The sequence below is a fragment of the Paroedura picta genome, chromosome 15, assembly GCF_049243985.1.
Source record: "Paroedura picta isolate Pp20150507F chromosome 15, Ppicta_v3.0, whole genome shotgun sequence".
Lineage (NCBI taxonomy): Eukaryota > Metazoa > Chordata > Lepidosauria > Squamata > Gekkonidae > Paroedura > Paroedura picta.
Window position 1 is genome coordinate 19143779 of NC_135383.1, and position 25151 is coordinate 19168929.

At 53.8% G+C, this 25151-nt stretch overlaps 1 protein-coding gene across 7 annotated transcripts; it reads left to right on the forward strand.

The window, feature by feature from the left end:
* The first annotated feature begins 587 nt into the window (after positions 1–587).
* On the forward strand, positions 588–25150 carry LOC143824803 (aldehyde dehydrogenase, dimeric NADP-preferring-like). 7 transcript variants are annotated; one of them, XM_077312510.1, is made up of 12 exons: positions 588–749; positions 1455–1499; positions 2550–2781; positions 3478–3563; positions 6995–7203; positions 11816–11933; positions 12912–13053; positions 17072–17238; positions 18983–19082; positions 20011–20246; positions 20495–20580; positions 23908–25150. In XM_077312510.1, the coding sequence occupies exons 1-11, from the start codon at positions 588–590 to the stop codon at positions 20543–20545; spliced, it is 1548 nt and encodes a 515-aa protein (XP_077168625.1). In that variant the 3' UTR covers positions 20546–20580; positions 23908–25150. The 7 variants fall into 7 exon arrangements, with proteins under 7 accessions (XP_077168625.1, XP_077168626.1, XP_077168630.1 ...); XM_077312511.1 differs by having other exon boundaries at positions 20495–20575; XM_077312515.1 differs by lacking the exon at positions 20495–20580 and adding an exon at positions 21920–22039.
* The last annotated feature ends 1 nt before the right edge of the window (position 25151 follows it).

Here is a 25151-nt window from a genome sequence, read left to right on the forward strand (position 1 = left end):
TCTCCTCCTCCCTTAATGGACGACTAGGGAACTGGCAGCCTCTTCTCAGAGGGTTCGCTGTGGGTGTAAAAATCAAAGGGGAGGAGGATTTGGTTGGGTTACCTTCTCAGCTCCCGCCATTCTTTCAAGCCAACATTTGCTTGAGGTCGACTGACCCAAAGCAGCTACAGGTCCCCCCCCCCCCGGCTGAGGGGTGGAACCTCCTGACAGAGCGTCAAAGTTATTGCTGTCGAAATGTTGTTCTACTTGGTTTGTTATTGTTAGATTGATATTGATATTGTTCTAGGTAAATGTTCCAAAATACTTTATGTAAACCGTCCAGAGCAGTAGGGAAGGGCGGTATAAAAATCTAAATAAATGAATAATAAACATGAGGCAGAGCTACCGTAGTAATAGTAGTAAAGACGGGGGGGAGGAGCTAAAGGAGAGGAAAAGGTGTGAGTGGGTGATGTCACTTCCCTGATGTGTGGCGGGAAGGCGATTACGCAGCTGAACTGATTTTAGCATTGTTGCTTCTTGGGTCTTTTTTTCTTTCTCATGGTGATCTTGAATCGATGTGTTTCTTTCCCAGCAGCCTTCGGGAAACCATGGAGAAGATCAAGCAGACGGTGGAGCGGGCGAGGAGCGCCTTCAATAGCGGCAAAACGCGCCCCTTGGAGTTCCGAATCCAGCAGCTGAAGGCCATAGAGAGGATGATGAAAGAGAGAGAGAGGGACATCACCGATGCCCTCCATGCAGATCTCAGGAAGGTTGGTGGCCCCCTTCCTCCACCCACCCCCCATTTCTGGGCTGCCTCCTGCTGAATGGGACTCAGCCCACCCTAAGGCAGGGTCCCCTGGCATGATAACCTGGAGCACCCTTTCAGGCACCCTCCGAGTGTTTTAGGTAGTGGTTGGGGCCAAGTTGGCCGCTTGTCTAGCCAGGCTTCCTGTTGTCTCTTGGTGGGTCGGATTTTTAAAAACTTTGCCTTGAGGGCAGCTGCCACCCAAGGCTCCGCCCTGCATCACTGAAGGGAAGCTGCGGCGATCGCCGTTCCTCAGCTGGCTCCGCCTCCTGGAGCGACCATTTTGCAGCAGCCGCGTCGGAATCTCCGAAGCACCCACAGGCTCCAGAAAGGTTGGGGACCCCAACCCTGAAGGCATCACCCACTCCCTGCAATGGCTTCTGGGAAGCCCCGCCCCCCTGCCAGCAATGACCATTGACGATTTGGGGGGTGGGGGAGGTTGGAAGGAGGGGGCTTCTGCCTCCTGGGAAGCAAGTCTGTTGCTCAGAGAAGACAGAGCATGTCAAAGAGCACAGAGACGGGAGAGCATGTGAATGCTGCTAAGCATTGCGTCGCTGGCCGGCCTCTTATTTGCCTGTCTGTTTGTTTGTTTCTCTGTGTGTTTGTTTGCTTGCTGGCTTGTTTTATATACCGCCCCTTCATGAATTCATCCCACGTTATGAAACCACAGTTAAAATACTGGTCCAAACAGTTCAGCATTCCGTCCTACCTGCTGGTAGTTCCATCGGCCCATTTCTTAATCTGCTTCACTGTCAATCTGGGCGTTACTGTTCTAGTTTGGAGACAATGGCAGATGCGTGGAGGGAACGCCGTACATTTCATTGGCGGCTAGCTTGTTCCGGCCTCAACCAAACGCCTGGCGGAAGAGCGCCGTTTCACAGGCCCTGCCAAACTTAGATAGTCCTGTCAAGACATTCCACCAGGCTGGGGCTACAGCCGAAAAGGCCCTGTCCCTGGTTGAAGCCAGACACGTTTCCCTCCGCCTGGGGACCACCAACACTTATTTACTTATTTAGATTTACTGTATTTGCCGGCGTATAAGACGACTGGGCGTATAAGACGACCCCCCAACATTTCCACTCAAAATATAGAGTTTGTTACATTACATTACAGTACTATGGGCCACTATGGGCAGCTCTGTCTATCCCAACTGAAGTGCACCCGGCGTATAGGACGACCCCCCCACTTGGAGGCATGTTTTTCAGGGGGGGAAAAGTAGTCTTATACGCCAGCAAATACTGTAGATTTGAATTTGTATGACCTCCTCTACTGGGAGGCTAGCTCGGGGTGGTCTCCGAGGTTGTGTAAAACATAAATGTATATAATACATAACAATTACCCAATTAAAACAGTTAAAATGGTTTTAAAAGCCTTTCATTTCCTCTGTACTCGCATCTTTGAGCTTTGTTGTCAGTGCTTCATCCATTCTGGGGGGGGGGCAGCTCGATGTTCCCCTTTCGTTCCTTGGCCCCAAACAGATGCCTGGCAGAAGAGCTCCCCCTCGTGAGCCCTTCGGAACTGAGCAAGCCCCTAAAGGGCTTGTAGCTCTTCTGGGAGCTCGTTCCACCAGGCGGGGGCCAGGACCAAAAAGGTCACGTTGGTATTGGATGATCTTAATGTCCTTCTTGTCGCCGGGAGGTTGGTCCGGTTGGTCAGGTTCCCACTGAGCTGCTTTCCTCGCCAGTCAGGCCCGCCCCCTCCACAGACATGCCCGCACACCCCTCTTCCCGGCCCCCAATGCTTTGCCCTCTTGGCTCTTCCCCAGAACTCCTACAACTCCTACACCTACGAGATTATGGTGGTGCAGCTGGAGATCGAGGAGGCAATCTGCAAGCTCCCCCAATGGGCCGCTCCCCAGCACGTGGAGAAGAACTTAATGTTGCTGACGGACGAGGCCTACATCCACCACGAGCCCCTGGGCGTGGTCCTGACCATCGCGGCCTGGAACTATCCCTTTGCCCTCATCATGCACCCTGTGGTCGGGGCCATCGCGGCAGGTAATCCTGCCCCTTCTCTGGAGCTCTGGAGTACTGTGCAAGCACATGGGTGTGTGTGTTTGTGCATGTGCAAAAATCTCTTAATACAATCATTAAGGAAAGCTGGGGCGGGGGACTTCTCAGCCTTCACGTATGCAAAGTTATCTGAGCAGTCAGGGCGAAACCTCACCCCCTGGGAAAGCCTTTGTGGCTTCTGAGATCTGAGCAGGCCTGCGTCCTCTCAGACCCCTCTATGCCTCCATGAGAACTGGGAACACGATCCTCAGCTAAGACGCTCCAGAGTTTGAAATCCGCACCCGACACTGTGCAGGGCCCCACTTGGGGAACAGGGAGAGACCCCCTTCAAGGTGTCGAGCATTTCGGAAAGCTTCTGAAGCTTCATGCGGATCTGCAGCTGCCACGATTTTGTTCCCACGTGCAATTTAGAGGAACTTCTCTTTAGCCCAAGGGCAGGGCATGCCCCCCTCCAATTCCATCCCCCCCCCCACACTTATTTCAGGCTGCCTGTGATAGAGCCAGTTACGGCAGACCAGGGTTCAAATCCTGTGAAAGCCATCAAGCTTGTGGAGTGTTTCTCTTTCTCTCCTCCTGACTGGCCCCTCCCAGGCATGGGGGGGGGGGTGCCCTAAACACCTTGGTGGAAGAGCAGGATGGACAGGGGAAGGGAACGTTGAAAGACCTGCTTGTCTCTTTCAGGCAATGCTGTCGTGCTGAAGCCCTCCGAGGTCAGCGAACACACCGCCAAGCTCCTCGAGGAGTTGATCCCCCAGTATCTTGACAAGGTGGGTATGCGGGGGGGGGGAATGTTGCAAAGAGAGCTGAGAGCCAGTGTGGTGTGTGCCGGGTTTGATTCCCCTTTCCTCTGTGTGCAGCCAACTGCATGACCTTGGCCCAATTACAGTTCTCTTAGGACTGTTTTCACAGTGCAGTTCTCTCAGAGCTCTCTCGGCTCCACCGACTTTCCAAAAGGTGCCTGTTGCGGGGAGAGGAAAAGGAAAGCTGTTTGTAAGCGGCTCAGGGACTCCTTCGGGTGGTGAAAAGCGGGGCATAAAAGAAACCACTCTCTTCTTTTACTTTCTCAGTCCACATTTCATACCGAAAAGCACAATGAATGTAGAAGACACAGATCTGGGTGGGCGGGCCTCCTAATTTGCATGTTTTACACCGCCTGTTTTATGCTGCTTTGCATCGAGGGTGGGATAGGGCGTTCTGGGGGGAGGGGGTGTCGGAGCGTCACCCTGAGCAGCTGGAAAACTTAGCCCTGAACTTCTCTGGCTCCTCTTCAAAATCACCAGGACTTTGCCCTATTATGAGAACAAATAATAAAAAAGGACAGATTGCAACTTGGATCCCGGCACTCTTGTAATGTCAAGGCCCTGCCTGTGAAGGTGCTTCCCCCCCCTCCCCCCTTACGGAAACCAGCATTTTTGGGCTTAGAGTCCAAAGGATCGGGATTTGTCGGGGATCAGACCTGCAGTCCCTCTTGCCCAGCTTCCTGTCTCACACAGTGGCCAGCCAGTCCCTCTGGACTGCCGACAACGAGGCATAAAGGCCAAGGCCTTCCCCTGCTCCCACCTGGCCTGCAGATGTTTGTTACCTCTGAATATGGAGGTTCCCTGTAGCCACCCCAGCTAGTTGCTGCTGCTTGACCTCTTCTCCAGGAGTCCATCTAGTCTCCTTTTAAAGCCTCCCGTGCCTGCAGCCATCACGCCATCCTCTGGCAGCAAACCCCGCCTTTCCATCACTCCCCATGACTGTGAAGAGCCCTGGGGACGCACCACAGGGTCAGCGGAGCATCCCGTTTCCCCTGGCAACTGACCAGTTGTCCCAAAAGAAGCACAAAGCTGCCTCCCCCTGCCCATTGCAGCCTCCGGCAACTGGTGTTCAGGGAGGTTCCGTTCAGCCATCGTCACTAACAGCCCTCGGTCCCAATCAATCCAGCACCAGCGTGTTTGTGGCCTGTGAGCCACCTAAGCCGGCCTTTTTCAACCTTTTGACCATGGAAGTACACCCAAGGTATTTTTCAGGTTTCGAGGTGCCATGGAAGTGACGCCAGCTGACCACGCCCCCTGCCACGCCCCCACAGGTCAATAAAAATCGAACATATGCAAAAAAGCATAAAAAACAGCCTCCTATCTTACCTTACCCCACCGTGCTTGGCCTGCAGTGCCCTATAGGCAAAGAAAAATGAAATAAAAATCCTCCCCCCACTCAAAGCAGCCCCGATGCCCTGCAGAAGACCCACCGGCCAACTTACCCCAGTCATGACGGAAGAAGCAGCACTGCTGTAGCTGTGGCTGTCGGTGCAGTGGTGCAATGCAGTGCAATTGCAGTGTCACTGCAGTGATGGCTGTCGTTCCGTTCAGCCGTCATCTTGAAATCCCCCATCTGAGGGGCTCTCGAGGTATGCTGCTGTACCCCAATACCTTCGTCTGATGTATTGTGAAGAAGTATTTTCTTTTCTCCATTTTGGAATCTGCTGCCCACTGGCTCTCTTGAAAGTCCTCCCCTAAGTGTTTTGGGCTAGAACAGGGGTAGTCAAACTGCGGCCCTCCAGATGTCCATGGACTACAATTCCCAGGAGCCCTTGCCAGCATTCGCTGGCGAATGCTGGCAGGGGCTCCTGGGAATTGTAGTCCATGGACATCTGGAGGGCCGCAGTTTGACTACCCCTGGGCTAGAAGAAGAGTTGGTTGTTTATAGACCGCATTTCACCACCAGAAGGAGTCTCAAAGGGGCTGACAATCTCCTACCCTCCCTCTCCCCACAGTAGATGTTCTGTGAGGTTGGGGAGGTGGAGAGAACTGTAAGAGAACTGCTCTGTGACAGCAGCTCTGTTAGGATCGTGACTAGCCCAAGGTCACCCAGCTGGCTGCCTGTGGAGGAGCAGGGACTCAAAGCCGGCTCGCCAGATTAGAAACCACCGCTCTTAACCGCTACACAAAGCTGACAAGTGGGAAGATTTCTCTTTCCAATTTGTGCCCAGTTTTGAAGTCTATCTGACCTCCTTGCCCTCCCCACCAGTTTAGGCCTTATTTTCTCCTAGACTGAGAAGCTCTTGAGCATTCAGCCTTTGCAGGTGGAGGAGGGGCCTCCAGCCCTGGCGTGGCCTGGGCTGCCTTTTTGCAGTCCTCCAGCAGCCATGCAATTTCCTTCTCAAGACAAGGTGAACGGAACGGAGCAGAGCACACCTTGAGCTCCTTGGCGATTCCCCCGTTCCAGTCACCTGGCCCCTTGGTTGGCTCAAGCAGCTTAGGCGTGACCAGAGAGGAGCCAGTCTGGATCTAGCAAAGGCACCCACAGGCTGCTTGGCAAAGCCCACTCTGTAGCCAGGCCTCAGAAGCAAAAGCATCCAAACTGCTCCAGTGGCTCGGCTTCTGCCTGTTGAGCGGCTTTTGGCAAGCAGACGGTGGACACCCTTGCTAGAGCTAAGCTCTGGGGTGCTGGGGCGGGCGATTGCGTGAGCGCGCTTCGGCGGAGATGACACAACTGCAGCCTGAGCCCAGAAAGACACGCTGTTGATCATGCTTCCGCAACTAGACCCTCGCTGGCATTCTCTCTCCACCAAGGACATTAACCCTCTCTCATCCATTTACCCAGCGACTGAGGTCTTGCCCATGCCCCCCCCCCCGAAAGATCGCCGCTGCTGGTGGATTAGTCGAACGGCGGCAGCCCTTCCTGCTTTTCCAGCAGCTTAGAATTCACAGGCAGACTGCTCCAGGATAGGGAGGCTTGCTGAAGCTGAAACAGATTTGTAACGTCATTGTGATGTGGCTCTGCTGTATATTCCTTTCTCTGCTTTTGTGGCTTCTTAGCCCAGCCCAGCCCAGCCGGCATCTCTGGGCCTTTGGCACCGATGGCTGATTGCAAACGTCTTGGGTCCAGCTTTTCCCTGCCCAAAGGAGTCTCCAAGCGCCTTCCCTTCCCCTCCCCACAACAGACACCCTGCGAGGTTGGTGAGGCTGAGAGAGCTCTGAGAGAACTGCTCAGTCAGGACAGCACTATCGGGTGTGCCGAGCCCAAGGTTGGCCAGCTGGCTGCATGTGGAGGAAGAGCGGCCAACCAGATCCGAAGCCGCTGCTCTTAACCACGACACCACGCTGGCTCTCAGAGTTGGCTCCTGTGTTTCTTGGGGCCCTTTGCCATCCCAAGAATTCCCCGCTGGGTCTGAGCTGCCCATTGACCTTTGTTCTCTTTCTCCCCTCCCCCAAAGGACTTGTACCCCGTTATCACCGGAGGGGTCCCTGAGACTACCGAGGTGCTGAAGCAGAAGTTTGACCACATCATCTATACGGGCAGCAGCCCCGTGGGCAAGATCGTCATGGAGGCAGCTGCCAAGCACCTGACGCCCGTCACCCTCGAGCTGGGCGGGAAGAGCCCCTGCTACATCGACAAGGACTGCGACATCGAAATGGCTTGCAGGTGAGGAGAGTCTGTCTGGCTCGATTGGACTGATAGAGGCCCCCTTCCCGTTCCCTGCCGCGGTCAGCCGCGGGCTTGAGAAAACCCACCTGCAGCGCCACGAGGCGAAGACCTATCCAAGCTGTCGTCCTCCTCGGGAACTGGTGCACGGAGGTAGATTGCCTCTGAACATGGAGGTTCCATTTAACCCTCGTCACCCACAGTGATCAGGGGGGCTCTCCCCCTTATCTGTGTCATGTTCTTTTAAAGCCGTCTATGCCCATGGCCACCGCTGCATCTGGGGGCCGTGAGTTCTCGTGTTTTGTGCAAAGAAGGAAGGCCTTTTGAATCCATTGCCCATCAGCTTCAATGGTAACACACACACACACACACACACACACACACACACCCCTAGTGTTCTAGGAGGAGAAGGGAAAACTTGCTGGTCCCTTTTTCCAACAGAAAAACAAGGCACCTATCCAAGGCTATCGATATTCCTATCAGTATTCAATATCTTCTTCAGTGGATGAATCAACAAACATTCCCCGATACCTTTGAGCCGATGGCCTATTGATATAATTAAAACACTAATATATAAGGAAATACTGTAGGATTTTTCCACACTAATCTTTCACTATTGTTCCAACAATCTTATATTGGAGGACTGAACCCCTGAAGAAGATCTTGAAATTGGGAATTGTCTAGAAACCATTACAGTTGATTCTTCATGTATATAAAAAATTGTGTTAAAACTGAATCTATATATATTGTTAGAACAAGAATATTGCCTTGGGTAGGTTTGTTGTTTTTCTGCTGGTATTCTATTAGGGTCCTTTTTCTCCAGCCAGCGTAACCTTCTCAATGTCAGTTATCTGTTTTTCAAAATGGAAAAGGCTCAGACTACACAAAATGCAGTTGCAGCAGGGCAGCCACATTAGTCTACGACACACTAACATAAAACAAACGTTCGGCGGTACCTTAAAGGCGGACAAGGCTGGCCACAATTAATGATGTCCATTGATAGACTCACCCTCCACGCCCGGCCCTTTAAAAGCCATCTAAGACGAGTTGCGGAGGGGTTCCCATTTTCATCTGGGTGCAGCCAAAGTGGAGGAGGGGTCTCGCTGTAGCCCCAGAAGGAAAGCTCCTTCCAAGAGTTAGCATTAGCAGTAGGGGTGTGCCACACCCCCCCCCCCCGTCCCCCAGCAGTATTTTTCAGGTTGGGGCAGAGTGAACCAACCCCCCACCCCAGCCCAGTAGTCCAGAATCTCAGTGCTGGTTCAGTATTGGAATGCAGCGAGTATTCTGGAATGCCAAATTTCTTCAGCCCCGTGAGCCCAAGGCATTTAAAGGAATCTCGGCCCCTTTAAATCCCCTCTCTGTTCAAAGCCGCGAGGTTGCGGCGTGGAGTGAACTTGGGAGTCCTTCTCTGGCCATCCAGCTGTCCCGAAAAAATCCCAGGATGCAGTCCTGAGGGTGAGCAAAGGAAAGGGATCAAGCCTTCCTGCCGCAGGAGGAACGAGACGGAGTCCGGAAGCACCTGAAAGACTAACCCAATCTGTGGCGGGGCAGGAGATTTTGGGAGTCCCTGCTCCCTTCTCCCGTGATCTGAAGAGGGCGAGCAAAGGGAGTTGGCTCCTCAGCCCCTCTGCAAGTGACGCCCCAGACCGCCCAGTGGAAGGTAGCCTGCATCTCCCACAAGTGGGGAGGGGTTGGCTTTGTTAGTGGGCCATCCTACCTCTGCACAGGCCAACCAGGTCTCCAGTGACCAATCAGAAGCCTTCCTGAGCAAAAGCCCCACTGGCCCTGCACTTTCTAAAAACTCTTTGAAGTTTGCCCAGAAAGGTGCTGGGGGAGGGAGAGGGCCGTACGGTGCTCATGGGCACCATGTTGGACACCACTGTTCCAGGGCATGTATGCGCTGCTGTTGATCCTTGGTGAGCTTCACAATAGGGCCTGTGCAGCGTGGGTGTCGGCCTTCTGCGGTTGCCTGGGGCACGATCCACACACTTCCCTTTTAAGTTTCTGAGCTGCTCTTATAATCTGTGGTTTATCTGGAGCGAGAGGACACCCGCCCACGATCAAAGTTGACAACCAGCAGGCCGAAAACACCTCCCCTGATTGCAAGCATTCGTCTCTGCCAAGGCTGCCAGGAGGGCAGGATCCAGGCCTCTCGCTGCTGTGCTAAAAGGCACCTGGGTTCTTTGGCCCACATGTCAAGGGCCGACTCCTGCAAAGTCTTTGAGATGAGATCCTGCTCTTGCACAAAAGGGTTTTCAGTAGATGGGCTCCCCTGGCCACACTGCATGGCAAGGGAACTTAGAATTCTAAAATCAGAGAGTTGGAAGGGACCTCCAGGGTCATCTAGTCCAACCCCCTGCCGATTGCAGGAAAATTCACAACTGCGCGCCCACCCACCCACCCACAGTGGCCCCAATTCTATGCCCAGATGATGCCCTCCCCACAACCAGAATCCCTGGCCAGTCTGGCCTGGAAGAAATTTTCCACCTGTTCTCAAAGCGACGATCGGCAGTTCCCTGGGCCTGTGAGAAAGGGCCACAAGAGTCAAGCAGCGACACAGTCCCTTCTGCCCACCCACTCACCATCTGCCTAGGCTTGATCAGGAAGTTCTTGTGGTGGGGTCAGGGTGCACCGGCTGACTACCGGCAGGTCTGTTGACCAAAGGGTGAAGAAGAGCCGGTTTTCACTACCCGAAGAAGTCTCAAGGCGGCTTCCTATCACCTGCCCTGAGAGAGCCCTGAGAGAACAGGGACTGGCCCAAGGGCACCCAGTTAGAGGCCGCTGCTCAGAAGCATGACACCACACTGGCTCTCAATGCACTTGAGAAGAAGGGAATGAGGCAAATGAAATGCATTTTAAGAAAAGCCTCCTGGCTTTTGAAAGGACCAGTCAGATGGGAACCGTTCCAAGGCATCGTGACTGGCCAGAGGCAGCGTGTTTCAGCACCCAGGCACAAGTCTGTCCAGAAGAGAAGCTGCCAAATGGGCCAGAGGGCAGAGCAGGTTCCCTCGCTGACCCAAAAGGCCAATGTTGGCTGGCCACAATGCTCCAAGCTGGACTGTTCTTTTCACTTATTCATCCTTATGTATGGTTCCTCTGTATATTTGTGAAACAGCCTGGGGGGTGGAAGGTGTCCAGCTGTCCAAGTTGGAATAGGGCCAATGATTGGCCCTGCCCCAACAGCTCCCGCCCTCCCTCCCTGGACGCTAGTCATGTTCAGCCATGCCAGAGAAAGAGAGAGAGACACAGAGGCCTGCCAGACTGAACACGAGCCCTCATTCCCTATCCGCTCCTGCTGTGAGGGAGGCAGAGAGAGACATGGAGAGAGCAGCCCCAAGCTGCTGACCAGCCCTGCTTCCCTCCTAAGAAGGGGCCCTAATTACCTGCTATGCTGCCTGCTGCCACAGAGGGAGACACACAGAGAGAGCCGCCCCTCCTGCGACGGAGGGAGAGAGAGACAGACAGAGCTGCCCCAAACTGCACACCAGCCCTGTTTCCCTCCTAAGAATGAGCCCTAATTACCTGCTATGCCTCTTGCTGCAAGGCACAGGGAGAGACAAGCAGAAAGAGAGAGAGAGAGAGAGAGAGAGAGAGAGAGCTGCACCTCCCAGTGTCCCCTTGGTCCTAGTGCCCATTTCATTCCTGGTTGCAATGGGCTTTCTTGCTAGTATTGAAATATATAGAGGGAGGGTGTCACGGCATATAGCCAGATGTGGTCAGATCTGGGAAGCTAAGCAGGGTTAGAATTCGGAAAGCAGACCACAAGCAAAGACTCTGCGGAGGAAGGCCATGGCCAACCACCTCTGCTTCTCATTTACCTTGAGAGCCCCTTCCTGAGGTCTCCTGAAGTTGGCTGCAACTTGAATGTTCCGCAGATCACCGAGGAAGACTGTAGACCGGGCAACCACCTCGGTTCTTTACTTGCGTGAACGCACCTTGCTCAGGTTGCCTTCAGTTGCAAGCTAAGTGTGGTCAGTCCACCAAGGACCACCAAGGAAGACTGCAGAGGAAGGCCTTGGCCAACCACCTTGGCTTCTCCCTTGTCTTGAATGCCCCTTGCCCAGGTTGCCTGAAGCCAGCTGCAGATTGATGGGATTTTACCCACTCCCAGGTAAAAAGTTCATTCTTTCCAAACGGATTGCAACAGCGGTGGTAACATGCATGTGAGAACAGAATAGAGGTTCATACATGCTAGGAACCATCCACAGATCTGGCACCAAAATAAAAAATAAATCGTGAGGTACATGCTCTATGCTCGAAAATGGAGATGTTTGTTAAGTGGGGGGGCGGGGAAATGGTTTAAAAGAAAAATTGAGGGAATTAATAATTAATTAATCACCCTGAAACACTTTCTCCTTTAAAGAGATTCAAAGGGGAAAAAGAGATTGAAGAAGACAACAACAACGACAAAAAGATCTAGCTGCATGTACAGGCACAGAGAATACGGCTGGATAATATAAATGAGTCAAAACCACAGATGTGTGATTTTAACGTGTCTTTCCTTTCAGCCAGTTTTTCTGTGAGAGCCAAGCTGCCGTCTCCTTAGCCAGCCTGATCTCACAGGATTTTTTTCCCTGTCTCTCTCTCTCTATTTCCTTGTGTTCCCTTTCAGACGGGTCACGTGGGGGAAGTACATGAACTGTGGCCAAACCTGCATTGCTCCCGACTACGTCCTGTGCGACCCGTCCGTCGAAGGCCGAGTGGTGGAGGGTGTAAAGAAGTCCCTGGTGGTGAGTGTCCGCTCAGGGGGCTGCTTGCCAGGGCCTGCGGGCATCTGTGCCCTTCTGGAGGATCCCATGCTGAGTCTGGACCATAATATCACAACTTGGATGAAATCCCTTTGTGGGGAGGGGGGACACAAAGAGACAGAGGTTGGGGGGCCTGGCCAGTGGCGGGGCAGCTGCTTGTCCTGCAGACAGCCCTGGGATAACCCTCCCCATCTCTGGGGAAAAGCTGTCAGGGAAAGAGGAGTTAGAAAAGCTGTTTTTCCTGTCTCCCCACCTTGGGAGGTTTTTGCTGTCTCCCCACCTTCAAGAACCACTACTGGTCAAAGAAGACAATGCTGAATTTAACGTAAAGGTAAAGGTATCCCCTGTGCAAGCACCGGGTCATGTCTGACCCTTGGGGTGACGCCCTCCAGCGTTTTCATGGCAGACTCAATGCAGGGTGGTTTGCCAGTGCCTTCCCCAGTCAATACCGTTTATCCCCCAGCAGCAAGCTGGGTACTCATTTTACCGACCTCAGAAAGATGGAAGGCTGAGTCGACCTTGAGCCGGCTGCTGGGATCGAACTCCCAGCCTCATGGGTAGAGCTTTCAGACTGCACGTCTTACCACTCTGTGCCACAAGAGGCTCTTTTGCTGAATTTAGGATTGCGCATTCTGGTGCACTTCGGTCGCTTCGGCAAGCACCGAAGCCTGAGGCGGCACTGGCCACCTCGGGCTTCGGTGCTCGCCAAAGCAGCCGGAGTGTGCCAGAGCGCACAACTCTCATGCTGATCTCCCTAAACCCTCCCTAAAGGGGGCTCAACCACAGAGCAAGAGCAAACCTTTAGCAACGGGGCTGAAGTGCCAGGTGTGGGGTGTTCATTGTACCCTCTTGGGGCGAACCCCTCTTTCTCATCCTGACCTCCCCTCCAAAGGGTTGTTGTGAAGGCTCCACCTCCCCCATTGTCAACCTCGGCTCATCATGCGCTTGGATCCGTTGCAGGAATATTACGGCGAGGACATCAAGAAGTCCGTGGACTACGAAAGGATCGTGAACAAGCGGCACTTCAAGAGGATAATGGGGCTGCTGGAGGGGCAGAAGATCGCCTACGGCGGGGAAGCCGATGAGGCCACCAGCTTTATAGGTAGGGCTGGACCTCGGGTCGTGAGCGGCATCCCGGCTGGCTGGAAGAAGCCGGCTCGGGTGCCTCTCTCAATGGGGTGTTCGTGGGGATAGTCTTTTTATGTGTGTGGAGGGAGGAGAAGCGGAAGAGAGGCGGACAGGAATGGCCTTGGTAGGGGAGGGACAACGTCAGTGAACTTCAACCCTGCTGAGTTAACAAACAGCTAATCTGCCAGATAGCCGGTTCTGGAATCTGCCTTGTGATGCTCTTTTGTAAGGGCAACGGCAGAAACATCTGGCGCCACAATCGGTTGGTCTGTGAAAAGGGCTTTCGGGATTTCAGGGTCGGGCGAATAATCCGGTGAGAGGCGCCCTGCTGTGGCGAGAGTGGAGCCCAAAAGTGATTTTGCTGTATTTATTGAACACGGTTCTTTGTTGCCGTCCCGCCTGGTTCAGAGTCCCCAAGGGGGTGAGCATGAACACAGCCTGAGACATTAGAAACCACTTGAAATGCAAATTTATAAGACCAAACACAATTCATTATATTTTGTATTGTGCACACACACGCATACGTACAAACATTACGCTACAGAAATTCAAATGTTTTGACACGGTTTAACAGGGTTACGAGCCTCTTGTGGCGCAGAGTGGTAAGGCAGCAGACATGCAGTCTGAATCTCTGCCCATGAGGCTGGGAGTTCGATCCCAGCAGCCGGCTCAAGGTCGATTCAGCCTTCCATCCTTCCGAGGTCGGTAAAATGAGTACCCAGCTTGCTGGGGGGGTAAACGGTCATGACTGGGGAAGGCATTGGCAAACCACCCCGTATTGAGTCTGCCATGAAAACGCTAGAGGGCGTCACCCCCAGGGTCAGACATGACCCGGTGCTTGCACAGGGGATACCTTTACCTTTAACAGGGTAACAATTAAAAATTGCATCAGCACTTTTGTGTCCCTCCTGGGGAGCCAAAGAACGGAAGCCAAGATAAATACAAAAAACCCACACAGAGAGAAGGCCAAAAAGAGATAATGAAAGAACGCCAAGTAAAACAAGAAAGCCATCGTTGGCTGGCAGAAGACAGGCAGAGACATGTTCCGATGTTTGGGTGTCCCAACCTGTCTGACTAGCCTCAGAGCTGGGACTGACAGAAGGCTGTCCCGCCCCTGAAGGGGAAAACAGCCACTTGCTTAAGCCTATGGGAAGAAGAAGTCGGTTTTCATACCCTGCTTTTCACAACCCGAAGGAGTCTCAAAACAGCTCACCATCTCCTTCCCTGGGAGTTAGGTGGGGCTGAGAGAGCTCGGTGAGAACTGGGACTGCCCAAGGTGCCCCAGCTGGCTGCATGAGGAGTGGGAGCAGGGAATCAAACCTGGTTTGCCATATTAGAGGCCGCCTCTTCACAACACCACACTGGAGAGGGGATTTGATAACCATCTTCAAGTATTTAAAAGGCTGCCATATAGAGCAGTGGTCCCCAACCCGCGGGCCGCGGCCCGGCCTTGGCGCCGGGCCGCGGCTCCTTCTTCCCTCCCCCTCCCCGAAGCAAGAAGCTTGCGGCTCGGCAAGCTTCTTGTTTCGGGGGGGGGGGGGGAGAGAAGCTTGCCGAGCCGGCAGCCCGGAGGGGCCGGGAGGGGGAGCCGCGGCAGCTGTCACGCGCATGCACGTTTGCAGCAGTCCACGCACGCGCGTTTGGGCTGGGGCTGCCGCGCGTGCGCGGGTCCCCGGACCGCCCTCTCGCCCCACTTTGGAGCAGCGGTTCGCGGCAGGCAAAAGGTTGCGGACCGCTGATATAAAGGATGGAGCAGAGTTGTTCTCTATTGCCCCGGAGGGACAGACTAGAACCAATGAGATGACATTCATGCAAAAGAAATTCTGTCTCAACATCCGGAAGAAGTTCCTGACAGTCAGAGCGGTTCCTCAGTGGAACAGGCTTCCTCAGGAGGTGGTGGGTTCTCCATCTTTGGAAATTTTAAAGCAGACTCTGGAGAGCCATCTGACGGAGAGGCTGATTCTTTAGGATACTTAGGGCTGATCTTGCGTTGAGCAGGGGGTTGGACTAGATGGCCTGTATGGCCCCTTCCAACTTTATGATTCTACAATTCTATTTCTGTGATGGTTCAAGGGGGGGCAGGTTACAGTGGATGAGCGATTGGGATGTGAGTGTCCTGCATAGTGCAGGAGGTTGTACTAGATGACCCAGGAGGTCCCCTCCAACTCTATGATTCTATGATTCAGTCTCCTTGAGAAGGGGGAGGGGGTGGAGTGTCGGAGGGATGCTCGACAGGAGCCAAATTCTGCCTTGGGGAAAGCAAGTCAAGTGCAGGTCTGGCTGAGGAGGAGAGCAGACGGAGCAAAGGGTTGTCTCTGGCAACGAGCAGACCTGGTGCCGTTGAGTCTGACTCTAGGGAGAGGGCAGGCTGGCACAGGTAGCATCCTCAGGTGTGTGTGCGGGCAAGGATCCAACCAGGTGGCTAATTGGAGTAAAGCTGTTGATGCCGGAAACCTTTTCATCCTTGCCACGCCCCCAGAAGTCACATGTTCCCAGAGGTGACATCACCCAGACACTCCCACTGGATGTGAAATCATGCTATGGCACTCCCTGCTCCACCACCCCCAACGTCAGGCTGGGGCAGGGGATCTGCTGCTCCGTCTCCCCCTGCCACTCTCCACCCCCAACGCAGTTAAGTTAAAATAAAACCTCTCTGGACTCCAGTCGCCACCACAGGCACGGATTTGTACAGCCAGATGCCCTCCCCTTTCTGCCCCCTCCAGGCCCATCATTGGCCATTGTGGGAGGGAGGCATAACCATATATAGTCATATCACCTGATTGGTTTTTTTAAAGAAAAAATTATCAATATAACTACTTCTCAATCAGTTAAACCTTCCTGGGGCTGTTGAGAAACCCCAGGGCTGCAGGAAACCCTCCATGGAAGTAATACATTGAAAGTGTTCTCTAAATTCAGGTGCCTCCACCAGGTATCTTCCCTCCCCAGGGAAATCCAGCATGGGCTAGTGGTCATTAGAGCAGTGGCCTCTAATCTGAAGCACCGGGTTTGCTTCCCTGCTCCCCCCAACCCTCCCCATGCAGCCAGCTGGAGCACTGGGTTTGACTCCTGCTCCACAGGCAGTCTGCTGGATGGCCTTGGGCCAGTCCCAGTTCTCTCAGAGCTCTCTCCTTCCCAACTACCTCACAGCGAGTGGAAGGGTAGGCAATTGTCGCGGGGAGAGGAAGGGCATGCGATCATAAGCCGATTGGAGACTCCTCCGGGTAGTGAAAAGCAGGGTACAAAACACCAGCTCTTCTTCTCCTGCTTCTTCTTTCGTCTATCTCAGGGGTAGTCAAACTGTGGCCCTCCAGATGTCCATGGACTACAATTCCCACGAGCCCCTGCCAGCATTCGCTGGCAGGGGCTCGTGAGAATTATAGTCCATGGACATCTGGAGGGCCACAGTTTGACTAACCCTGGTCTATCTGGAGCCCTGTTCCTGGACACCTCCTTGTAAATAAAATCTTCTTTGCCACCTCTCGCTACCCAGAAGTGCAAGATGTTAATACTTGTTTATTTATTTCATGGATGGATATTACTTCTAGTCCGTCTTTCTCACGGACTCCAGACGGATTACGCGGAGCGTGTCCACGCAGTCTGGAGACTCTTCAGTAAATAGGCCAAGGCTGGGGAGATAAATGCCTCCCCACAATCCTTCCTTGATCTCCGGTGCTGTGTCAAATTGAGTCGAGTTCTGCTTCTCGGACTTGCGTTCTCTTACATGCAGTGTGGGGAAATAATTGGTCACCGTCTGAGAACTTATACTGTATATTCCCTAGATCAGGGGTGGCCAAACAGTGGCTCTCCAGATGCCTACGGACTACAATTCCCATGAGCCCCTGCGAGCACATGCGGTCCACGGACTTCTGGAGAACCACCGTTTGTCCACCCCTGGCTTAGAGAGTTGATATCAAGCGCCGTAGGGGCTCATCCCAGCCTGGTAGAAAGGTTCCAGTTTCTCCGCTTGTTCCTCACTTGACCTCCCCTTCTAGCGCCCACCATCCTCACCGACGTCAACCCCAACTCCAAGGTGATGCAGGAGGAGATCTTTGGGCCGATCCTCCCCATCGTCACCGTCAAGAACCTCGACGAGGCCATCCAGTTCATCAACCAACGGGACAAGCCGCTGGCTCTGTACGTCTTCGCCAAAGACAAGAAGGTGAGTTCGCAGGCCTGGCTCGGCCAGCGACTACCAGTTGCTAGAGCAAATCTCGTTAGCTCCCAACCGGCATCACTTTGGCTCTTGGCACAAATTGCGTCCCACTGACTCAGAGAGCCAGTTTGGTGGAGTGTTTAGGAGTGCGGACTTCTAATCTGGCATGCCGGGTTCGATTCTGCGCTCCCCACATGCAGCCAGCTGGGTGACCTTGGGCTCGCCACGGCACTGAGAAAACTGTTCTGATGGAGCAGTGATATCAGGGCTCTCTCAGCCTCACCCACCTCACAGGGTGTCAGTTGTGGGGAGAGGAAAGGGAAGGTGACTGTAAGCCGCTTTGAGCCTCCTTCGGGTAGGGAAAAGCGGCATATAAGAACCAACTCTTCTTCTTCATTTGGTGGCCATGGTCAAGTCGCTTTCCCAGTAAAACAGGGGTGGGGAGGGGAGTCTTAGTTCCAGCCGGGGCTGCTGGGAGCCATTCTGCCTCCTCCCCAAAAAGCACACACATGAATACATATGCAAGTATTCCCCCTTGGACTGCCAAGCCAAACCTCTCATGGCAGCAAATTCCAGGGAACCCCACGGTTCCTCCACCCCCTAACGACATGAGGCTCTGGAATGGTGTCCTCCCTCAAATTTCAGCAGCTCTCAATTGAGCAGAACTTTATTGAAAAGTCAAGGGAGCCAGAGAGGTTATTAGCAGCATTCAGTTTTTTTCCCCTTTGGAGGCTTTTAAAGTGTTAAATCCTGGGCCTTCTGACTCGTTCGCTGGCGGGTCACGCTCAAAATTCCAATTTGCCAAACCAAAGGAACTTGAGCAGCGTCACCAGCACCTCTCCCTCATCCCAAGAAGAAAAGGAGACGCTGGTTCGTTCCTGCTTGCAGCTATTGGAGCCAGACGGCAGATCGGAGGCAAATATTGGTCCCTGAGGATGTTTGTTTATTATTGTATTTTTAGCCCGTCCTTCCCCAAAGGCTCAGGGCAGGCCACAACAGAGAAAAGGTACAATTTACAAAATTCAGAATTGGCAGAAAGCACCATACCAGAGAGCCTCTTGTGGCGCAGAGTGGTAAGGCAGCAGACATGCAGTCTGAAGCTGTTTGCCCATGAGGCTGGGAGTTCGATCCCAGCAGCTGGCTCAAGGTCGACTCAGCCTTCCATCCTTCTGAGGTCGGTAAAATGAGGACCCAGCTTGCTGGGGGGTAAACGGTAATGACTGGGGAAGGCACTGGCAAACCACCCTGTATTGAGTCTGCCATGAAAACGCTAGAGGGCATCACCCCAAGGGTCAGACATGACCCGGTGCTTGCACAGGGGATACCTTTACCTTTACTTTTACCATACCAGAGAAGAAACCTGAGTGGTCAGAATTGGTCAGGCAGGTTTAAAATGTCAGTCCCAAAGGTGGGGAGTCAGCTTGGCCACTCTTTGGAGAGTGGGGGTTTGATCCCCCGCTCCTCCACATGCAGCTGGCTGGATGATCTTAGGCTAGTCACAGTCCTGTTGAGAGCTGTTCTCTAAGAGCTCTCTCAGACTCACCTACCTCAAAAGGGGGGAGGAAAGGAAGGCAGTCGTAAACCGCTTTGGGACTCCTTCAGGTAGTGAAAAGTGAGGTGAAAACCCGACTCTTCTTCTTCCAAGTCAGAATCAAAATCTTGAACCTGATTCGGTGGGATATGTCGGGTGGTGGAACGGACCGCCGCTCACAGCCCCGCCTCATTCTGCCTTCTTCCCTCCCTTGTCCAGATCATCAAACGGATGATTGCCGAAACTTCCAGTGGGGGCGTGACCGCCAATGACGTCCTCATGCATTTTACTCTTCCCAGCTTGCCATTTGGCGGGGTCGGTGAGTTGTGTCCTTTGGGGGGTGGGGCCTCTCCCGCTGTGGCCACACCCCGCCCAGCTGCAGCCTCCCCAGGCCCTGCATTTGGGGCAGTGGGAATTCGATTCGCTCCTGCTGCCCATCCAGCTATTGTTTCTGAGATATTTCAGGGAGCAGAAAGCATTTCAGAAGCCCCCTCTCCAGGTGTGGTTGTGCGTGTGGAATAAAACACCCCCGCCGTGGCCAGAATACGGATGACGTGGTGGCCTCCCAGACTGTCAAAAAAGTTTGAGGACTAGTCACTTAGTGGAGGTGCATTTCAGGATGGGCCAAAGGGAAGTATTGCTTTGCACAGAGAGTGATTAAGAAAGGAATTCGCTGCCAGAGGGTGTCCTGATGGCCGCAGGAATAAACAGCTTTGAAAGGGGGTGAGAGAGATTTATGCAGGATTAGCTGTGGCTGCTAGCCCTGGTGACTGAGAGGAACCTCCCCATTCCGAGGCAGTCAGCCTCCGAATCCCAGAGCAGGAGGCAACATCAATAGAAGGCTTTCGCCTCTGTGACCTGTTGTTGGCCCAGCTGGTTGGCCACTTTGTGAGGCAGGATACTGGTCTAGATGGACCGTCACTGGTCTGATCCAGCAGGGCCCTTCTGACGTCCTTATGAAGGCCTCGGCCTCTCAGCCCTGTTGTTGGCCCTCCAGAGGAACTGGCTGGCCCCTGTGTGAGACAGAAGGCTGGACTAGATGGACCCCTGGTCTGCTCCCGCAGGGCTCTCCTGATGTGCTTATGAAGGCCTCGGCCTCCGTCCCCTGTTGTTGGCTGGACTAGATGGCCCCTCACTGCTCAGATCCAGCAGGGCCCTTCTCACCTTCTTACTCCCAGCTCCCTTGACTTTGGCTTCTGTGCAAACACGGCCCTTTGCTGACCCAGCATGCTCTTGACCTTTGCCAGGCAACAGTGGGATGGGGGCCTACCACGGCCGGTTCAGCTTCCAGACCTTCTCCCACCAGCGGTCCTGCCTCATCCGGTCCCTCAACATGGAGATGGTCAACAAGATCCGCTACCCGCCCAGCAGCCAGAAAAAGCTGGACTGGGCCAAGTTCTTCATCCTGAAGCGATGCAGCAAAAGCAAGGTCGGGCTTGTTGTCTTCGCCGTTCTGGGAGTCCTGTTGGCTGTTGCCATAAAGGTGAACACCGTGGGCGGGGCTCTGCAGGGGGAGCCGTCAGGGCTGGAGGAGCTGGCTGTCCACCGGTCCCGGGTGAAGGATCTCTGAGAGCAGGGGCCAGGGGAGACCTTGCGCTGCCCGGCAGGCTTGGTGTGAGGGGCAGGGCTGTGTGCCCTTCCACAGCTGGGGCCATCAGGTTTTAGGCAGTGGGCAAGCCCCCGCAGGCACGCCGGAGTCCCGGATTCAGCCCTTGGCATCTCCACTTCCAGGTGCTGGGAAAGGCTGCCGAGAGCTTCAAGGGCAGCCGCCCCTCCAAGTGAGCGCCTCTGAGCTAGACGGACCCACTCAGTGTAAGGTAGTCTCACGTATTCCTCTGGGGCTGCGGTGAACCATCTCCACCCTCTCCAGCATCCAAGCAAACTGGTCTCTTCTGCCTCCCTCCCTTCCTCCTGCCTCTGCACAGGGGCTGCCTTTGAAAGCGGTCCAGAAACTCCAGCAAGCCCAACATGCAGCAGCTGGGCTAGGAGAAGGATTTGGGGATCATCTTAGCCTGGTGCTGAAAGCTGTAGTTTCCGGACCTAATTCAAAGAGCTGGTTCTTACTTTAAAGGCCCTTCCATGGCCCAAAGGGCGGCCACCTCTGGCGAACTTGGCGGTACAGGTTAGGAGCTTTATCTCTGTCTCTGCTCTCTGGGCCCACACCTGCAGAGGTGAGGCAGGTGGCAACCAGAGGCAGGACTTTTCTGGTGGTGGCTCTTCATATGTGGAACATTCTCCGCCCACCCCACCCACCCGAGGGCTTGCCCGGACCCCCTCTCTCCTCTCAGGTACCAGGCGAAGCCATTTCTCTTCAGCCGGGCTTTTAGTTCAAGAGTTCGATCTCACTAATTGTTTATGACTCTAGACTGCAGACTCCTCTCTTAGGGTGCTCATTTTAGCCTACTGAACGTGTGATGCTCCAGCTGGGATTTAAATGGTTTCTAATTCTAATGATTTATGTCACTGTAATGATAGGGGTGGCCAAACAGTGGCTCTCCAGAGGCCCATGGACTACAATTCCCAAGAGCCCTTGCCAGCTCGTGCTGGCAAGGGCTCATGGGAATTGTAGTCCACGGACCTCTGGAGGGCCGCCATTCGGCCACCTCTGATTGTGACGTTCCCTGTTTTTCCACGTGAGCCACCGTGCCCAGGCTCAGGAGAGTGCCGTGCCATAGACTTTGAAAGGAAGGTTAGAGGCAGGAGAGGGAGGGGTGGAGCCGAGGCCGGAAGGAGAGCTGTTGTCCACCCTCTCGGAAGCTGTCTTCCGCAGTCAAACTGCAAACAGCCACATGAGAGAGCAGGGGATTCTCCCGGAAGGTGCTGCATCTTCCAGCAGCTGCGTCCCTTTCCTGCTGGCTTTTGAGATTTTGTGCATGGAGACTGCAGCTGCCCATTGTCACAGGTGGAAACCCAGGCCCACCCCTCTGCTTTTCACAGCAGCTTTGGCCTGGAAAAAAACCTCTGGCCCAGAGATAACCGCAATGTCTGGCTATCCAGCTTCCGTTTGAGGCAGCAGAGCAGGGGCTGTCAGAAAAGGGGATGGTCCCCTGAGAAGCCTCGTCCTTTTCTGTACAATTTTGCGTTTTATTTTCTATTGGGGGGGGTTGAGATGTTGAAGCAGGGTCACGATTCCACCTTCCTTGTGATTCTCCCCAGAACCGGCATTCTGTGCTAGGGCTTAGGTGCCTGCTTGCGGCCCTGGCCAGGCAGAGGCTGTGGGGGCTGGAAAGGGGCTGTCGCCATTCCTAATTCGAAGCCTGCCTGTTTTATGGGGAGGTAGGACCCACCTTTTCTCTTCTAAGCTTTTGCTGCTTTCGGGGTGCCTGTAGGCCTTGCACGCGACTCAGGGATGCCTGTGGTTCCTCTCCCGGGGACTCTGTCGGTGTGGTCTGCAGGACCTGGGAGGGGTTGCTCTTCCTTCCCAGGGGTTGCTCTTCCTTCCCAGTTCTACAGGAAGGGGTGTGTGTGTGTGTGACTGCAGGTGGAATGTTGTGTGTTCAAGAGATATTTTGACCACCTCGGGCAAAGCAGCGAAAAGCATGGAAGTCGCTAAGTGACCGGAGTTCCTGAGCCTTGGAAATAGAGTCCATCTTAACTAGCCTCTTTGTTCTTAGGACCAGATTTGGTTGTGGTGACCCCCCACCCCCACCCCCCGCACAAGAACACACACAGAGTCCTGGGAGCTTGTTGCTCTGGCCTGGCAAGCCCTGGATTCTCCAGCACAGTTCATCTTACTTTGCAGGATTTTGCCATTGCTGCTGAGTTTTGCTGTGCGGTTGAGTTTGGCCTCACCAACCAAGGCAGGGAGGCAGAGTCCTTCCAGTGCGGAGGGCTTCATCCTGACCCCTCCAAGATACTGTTTCGCTGGCTGTCCTTCTGGCTTCTGACTCCTCAGCTGGTGTTGCCTGCGCGAGCATGATGCCCCCCCCCCGTGGGCACCCTATGTGCTAATGTGCGAGAAGGGAGGGCTCGGGATTCAAAAGAGTGCTTGCCATCCACGCTTGCTGTTGCAGTCACAGGGACTAGAAACTTGGGTGGAAGCGAGACGTCTTGAGCTGAATTTTTGTGCTTGGTGCCCACGCAGTGGCTTGACCTCATCACAATTTCAGGGGGGGTTGTTGTTGTTGTTTTGTTTGTGTTTGTTTTATAGAGTTTCCAAATGCAAACCTTTCTCCAAGCATCAAACATGTTTGAAAACGTTATTTCGTCCCAAGCGCAGAACATAGCTTACAAAAGAAGAAGAAGAGTTGGTTCTTATATGCCGCTTTTCCCTACCCGAAGGAGGCTCAAAGCGGCTTACATTCGCCTTCTCTTCCTCTCCCCACAACAGACACCCTGTGAGGTGGGTGAGGCTGAGAGAGCCCTGATATTACTGCCCGGTCAGAACAGTTTTATCAGTGCCGTGGCGAGCCCAAGGTCACCCAGCTGGCTGCATGTGGGGGAGCGCAGAATCAAACCTGGCATGCCAGATTAGAAGTCCGCATTCCTAACCACCACACCAAACTGGCTCTCAGTCATTCCCCTTCGGGTATTTCTCACCCACTTTGGTGCCACTGTGAGGAATGGGGCCCCCGTCCAAACCTTAAAAATCCACAGTTCCGTAAGAGGAACAAGCCTACGGTTGCTACGGTTTGCTGGAGCGACTTGTAGGCCATTAGCTCCACAGTGCAAAGCGATGGTGCAGAGGCTGAGGAAACAGCGATTGGGGACAGGTAAGATTCTAACCAGAGGCCTGCACGAATTTCTCCAAATAGAAATGGATGGAGGAAGGCCGTTGTCAGCCAAGGGGAAAAAAGTGGACCGAAAGAAACCATGGCTCAGTGACAGAGGATCAGCTTGACATACAGAAGGTCCTGGAGTCAGTCTTGGCATCTCCAGTCAAGGGATCTCTGGTGCTGGGAAGAACCTTTCCCTTTCCGGAAAGCCCCCGAGAGCCACGGCCAGCCAGGGGAGACGAGACGGAAGCAGTCTGGCGGCCCGGCCTTGTTTGGCAGGCAGAAGGATCCTAGTTAGGTCTCTAGCTAAGTCTTGCAAAATGCATCCAAGGGGGCCTCTTGCATACACGGCAGTGCATGTCTAACCCAGGCAGAGTTGCGTCTTTTTTAGATGTGACCATTGACGACGTTTCAATTTCTGTCTTCCAGATCGGCTTTTTCTGAGACCGAGGCCACCGCCCTTCGGGATGGGGGACGCTCTCATGGGGGGAGGGGGTGTCCAGCACTCGGAGACCTGCTACTTTTTCCTGACTGACTCATTAATCTCACAAGTGGACAGTTACAACTGCTTCTCCTCCTCTCCTCTCCCCCCCTTGCGATTCTCTTCCTGTTGAAAAGCGAGTGTAGCAACCAGGGAGGGCCTCCTCCCCACCCTCTTGGTCCAGAGTAACCAGCACGTCAGGCCTTGCTTGAGATGGTGGTGGGGTTTCTCCAAAGTATTTTCGGAGAGAGTTTCTCTGTCCTGCAGCCTGCACTGAACAAGTTGCGTCTATCCCCCCCTTTTTTTTAAAAGAGCCAAGCCTTGATGTTTCAGAGGCCCCCGGCGGTCTGACACTTGCTGGAGCTGTAAAAGAAGGGGACGGGTTTAGCCGTGGATCTTTCTAAACACCCAGACGGCCTTAAAGCAACACTCTTCCTTCATCATCTTCAGTTCACATCCGTTTTGGCCTAGCGCTTAAGCCTGCCTGTCTTCTGCTTCTTGGTGACTCTTTGCTGCTATGCCGGTGCTCCTGACCCCCACTGGTGCAGGATCTGACACATGCACAGGCATTTCCCTCCCCGAAACTGGGCGAAAGGGGAGTGGGGGGGGAAGCAACGGCATCAGGAAGGCTTTTTGGCACAGGGGCTGTTAGGTAGGATCCGCTAGTCTCGGGGCTGCATCTTCCGCTTTACACGAGAGGCCCTTTCTCTTTTCAAGGGGCAGGGTGCGCCAAAGACATGGGCCGCCTCCCCTCTTGCTAAATAACCTGGGCTGCGACGCTGTGCTTGTAAAGCAGAGCAGATTCGAAAAACGGCCACGGATACCGTTCCCTGAAGATCTGGGGTGCATGCCTGTCTCCCACAAAATGAACAGCGGGGAGGAGAAGTTACAGTAAGATTTCTGCAGATGTGTTTGCTCTCTTGCCTTGCAGCTGACTCTCTCTGACCCGCCTGGGCAGATGCACTTTTTGGAGGTCCTTTTTTTTATAGCGCTTCTGGTCTCTCTTTTTTTGGGGGGAAGAATCCAATTAAAGTACTTTAATCTTTAAGGACAGAGAACGACAAAGATAAGAATGAGCAGGAGGCTTTCTGTTGAAGAATAATGCCCACCCAACATTTAATATCTCATTAAGCTTGCGTACGTCACATATCTCTCTTGTGCGTGCATTGGAAATAAACATCGTGAAACCCAG